Source organism: Papilio xuthus, unplaced genomic scaffold (genome assembly GCF_000836235.2).
Source record: "Papilio xuthus unplaced genomic scaffold, Pxut_1.1 DF827777.1, whole genome shotgun sequence".
Taxonomy (NCBI): Eukaryota; Metazoa; Arthropoda; class Insecta; order Lepidoptera; family Papilionidae; genus Papilio; species Papilio xuthus.
In genome coordinates this window covers 495,662-500,138 of record NW_013530872.1, presented here as the reverse complement: position 1 = coordinate 500,138, position 4,477 = coordinate 495,662, and the positions used below count along the sequence as shown (strand labels likewise).

General features: G+C 31.5%; 1 protein-coding gene across 1 annotated transcript in view; it reads left to right on the top strand.

Annotated features, from left to right (window-relative positions):
* The first annotated feature begins 966 nt into the window (after positions 1-966).
* The window catches only part of LOC106115547 (uncharacterized), an 11,017-nt gene continuing 7,506 nt past the window's right edge, over positions 967-4,477 (top strand). Inside the window, exon 1 of the mRNA XM_013308977.1 lies at positions 967-988. Coding sequence (XP_013164431.1) covers positions 967-988 — 22 coding nt within the window. The remainder of the gene's footprint in view (positions 989-4,477) is intronic.

Here is a 4,477-nt window from a genome sequence, read left to right as displayed (position 1 = left end):
TTGATGTAGCTAGATATAATAATAGAAATTGCTATTAGTTTAGAAGAAAATGGATTGAATGAATTATAAAACGAACAGAAGTGTCTAAATTGCCTCCGCTAGAATAAATAGTGCAATAAAAATGAATATTCAGTCTACTATCCGTTAGTCGATTATGTAAACAATGCACCTCGGCCTCGGCCCACTTCGTTCCGTGGCAAAGAAAGGTTACCTGGAGCGACTCACTTCGTTATTATTTGAATAGGTGGAAGAAATTCGCTTGTTATCGAATTTAGACCATTCCTTTTAAAACTTTTTTAAATCATATTTAGTATGAAATTTAAAAATTGTTTAAGTTGCGATATACAATGATAGTTTGCATGTGTTTATAGATTTGCAATGCTTAAAAATAATGTTATTTCCACTAATATATTAAGGAATATGAATGACTTGTTCTACGAAGTAACTAAAATTATTTTAACCGACTTCAAAAACAAGGAGGTTATAGAAGAACGGTTAAACGAAACCAAAATCGATTTTCAAGCAATATTATATATGTACGATATATTCTTCTCTCTTGTACGTAGATTGAGAGAAAATTGAGTGAGCTAGTATTTCACAGGCGCTGTAATTCGCGACAATAGCAGGGAGCGAAACGCTGTGTCCTGTAATTTTTGTAATATAAATCCCTTTAATAGTTGCCAAGCGAAATTGCTATTTACTAATCTTTTTTAAAGACTATTTTTGCGTAATGTTACAATTCGTAACCAGTAAATTGACTTACTTGTGTTTTTCTTAGTAAATAAAAATTAATATTGACATAAGGTATCTAAATTAAAATCCGTCTTAATTTAAAAGTAACGTATATTTATGTATTTATTCTACTTTCCAAGGATTTTTATATTAGTATACTACTTTTTATAGATGTATAGTGTGGACAGTTTCAAAGAAATATTTCATGAGTAGTTCAGGGCAATCGTTGTAACCATGAACTGGTTTACTAAAGAAGGTTAGATGAACCACGTTAGATTGAACTAAAGTATACAAGGTGAAGTCAAAAATATATCTTGCTATATATCAGCAGGATGTTTGTGATAAAACTAATATACAAGTTTCTATTTTTTTTTCTAAGGTATATTTTAGACATTGATACTGTTCGTTCTGTAATTTTACAGACGATGTTTTTCAACGAGATTGAAAAAAATACCAAAAACTTTATTTCTAAACGTTTGTTTCGACTACGACACACACAAACTTGTTGCTATCTCTGTTTTTAATAGAGAAAGAAAGAGATGACATGTTTTAATAAATACTTCGACAGTTGAAAGGATAGGAGCGACATCTACATCTTAGTACAACATTCTAAAATTTTTATAGAGACTTATTAGAAATAAGAACAGAAACTAAAACATATTGATTGGCTCGCCGCCATGTGTGGAAGTCAGCGGACAAACAGCTTTCTAATAAAACCCTCATATTTCTAGAATTGTCGTCTCCAGACAGAAAACAATGTTTGACTTGACCTCTTTATTAAGGTTCATACGGACAGGGGCGGAGAGTAGAGCAGATCTATACTTACAATCAATAAAATTAAAGTATCGTTAGCAATATCGTTAAAAAAAATCCGTGGACATGTTTGCGATGCCGATAACGATGTTTTTAATATATTTATCTGTCTATCCACAAGTCCGCGTTTGACGGCCTTTGTCCAGAAGGAAACAAATGCATGTGGGCATAGAGTCTACATAACAAGTTGACGTTTATATTTAAAATCGGCTAAAACAATTTACATAAATGAGAATCTATCTTGCAGTTATAAGCTGACAGCATTTGGTAGGTTAGCGAATTAGTTAGCGAAATGCAATATTGTGTTCTGCGATGCCAAATGCAATCCAATTATTATTATGTTTGTGTCTAACATACCGAATGCGCTTAGTCCTGTAGCACACAACAAAGTGTACCGAAAGCGAAGCGAAAAACATTAAAACATAGCAAAAAATTAACTTAAAGTTATCCCTAGCTTCTTAATAATTCGTTGAAATAAACCAGGTTGATATTAAAGTTTACGTAGATTCTTGTTCGCTTTTGAAGCAGTGTCCAACAAGCACAAAGCTTTCAAGTACTTCTCCCGTATCCGTAGCGATGTTATTACCATTCCGTGTTTTATTGGCTCTTTGGAATCGTTTTCTTTTACAGCATGCTATAGCTTCATTAAGTGCTTTTAACGAGCATAATAATATACGGATTTATGTTTTCCTAGTGACAGCTAGTTACGGTTTAAATATTTAAAAAATATCTTCTAGGTATTTTACCTTTTCAGATATTAGGGACTCAGATTTATTGGTACTAAACTGTTATAAATACTTGGTAAAATATTAAAAAGCCCTTTTCATAGACAATGATTTTTACCAATACATTATGTATGTGTGTATAGCAATTTTGTGGAGTAAAAGTTTAACATATGACTTTATTTCATTGGGATGTGTCGCATCTCTTACTACGAATTGTTAATTACTCACGGTGGGTTTCTAAGACTAAAAATCTCTAATAAAACATATTGTTACTTATGTTATCTCAAAGATAATAAATTGGATTGACGATATGATTTATACAAAGATTTTGGGAGACTCGGAAACCCATGTTCAGTACATGCTCTTTACAAAAGTATGCGTTGGGGTTTGTAATAACTCAGTTTCGAATTTTCAATACATCGCGTGGATAATAACGAAATATTTCCGCAGCTTGAATTACATTTTTATTGTATTTATCGACTTTGTTCGAGTTTTTATGTCCCTTTACATTGATAGTAATGTTCTGTCCTATATCAGTTACGATCCTTTTACGGACTTGTAAAAGTTTCGGGACAATAACAATAAATTATTCGATAATTCAGTTTTCTTACTTACAATCTAATATGACTTTTATGTCTCAAGTCTTACATGATTAGCTTTTGTACTTAAAAACTGCTTTACTAATATTTGAGAAACCCGATACATTCCTTTAAATTTTACTTGTCCATTAATTTTGGATTTAAATCACAAAGTAGCATAATAACTTTTTTTATAACAAAAGAAAAATAGAAAAAATTGCGACATTATTGTTCTATAATATTACTAATCATGTTAGTCTGTTACCAATAATTTTAAATATAACCATTTCAGTGTGGTTGATATTTTAGTATGCAATGTCTCTCATCCCACAAATCCTCTTGAAGGGAAGTACTTTGGTTCAATGCAAGGAAACCACGACCTCGTTAGGTTTATTGACACCACGAGATAAGTTATCACAGCTATGGTGTGGAACTGACGCCCTAGTTATGCATAGCTTTAGTGAGAACTGGCATCAAGTTCTGAGATTACAAAAACTATTGTACATTTTTAATCAATAAATACAACTGGCCATAAACATATAAAAAACTTTGGAAAAATACGAAACAAATGACACCTCAATCATCAAAATCGGCTCAGCCGTTTAGGCTGTAAGAGGTCCCAAAGCAATTGATATAGGTAGAAAGAAAACATACATACACACAAATAAAAATTCTTTTATGAGTCAATGCAACAATTAATTAATTAATTATAAAGTACATAAAATTATTAATTTATTACCAAGGAAGCTAACAAGCGTTAACATTTATTTGTGTGACAATAATTAATCCTGGCACAATATAACATTTGAAAAAAATAAGAAAAAAAACTGAATTAAAAGAAAAGAATATGGTTTAATATGAGATACATTTTTACAATAATGGTTACTGATTTAACTTAGCAATTACAGGATGGATGAGCTATCGCTATTGATAGAGTACGAAAAGTAATCCCGTTCACATGCAGATAACATATCAAATCAGATAGACATAGAAACAAAGCTTGATAATCTAGCAAGGCCTAGAGTCGTCATCCCTGTCCTTATCCGACTCTATATGGGTGTGAGGTCGTTCGTCATTAAAGTCCCCAATCCTTTTTTTAATCACGCTGTAACAAAGTCCACGAAGTCCCTTCCTAGACCTATCTCTACGGTTGCAATATTCATAACGTAAAGTTCTCCTTGTCACAAGCAGTCTTCAGCACTGTCAGCAAGAATGCTACTATAAAAGGATTCTGGACATAATCACAAAATTACAATATTCCAATACTAGATAAATAAATATATTAGATGAAATAAAAGTACTTTTCAATTTAATTAAGGCAGGAACTGCAATACGAACTGATTTAATTAAAACCTTCAACATAACTAATTCCAAATGAACTAACCCGATGGACAGATGCGACTGAAATATACGAATACTGTGCAGAATTTCAGAGTACATTTTCACTGAAATTTAGTCCACTTTAATTTCAATATATGAGAAAAGTTTCAAGGTCAACAGATGCGTTCTGAGCCTTACTGTTTGAAGACAACTAACATTTGTCATTCGAATTACAATATTCGTTCTAGATTTTATGTCATTTTATTTTAAGAGAAAGTAAAGTAATTACGAGTACATATTAAATGATTG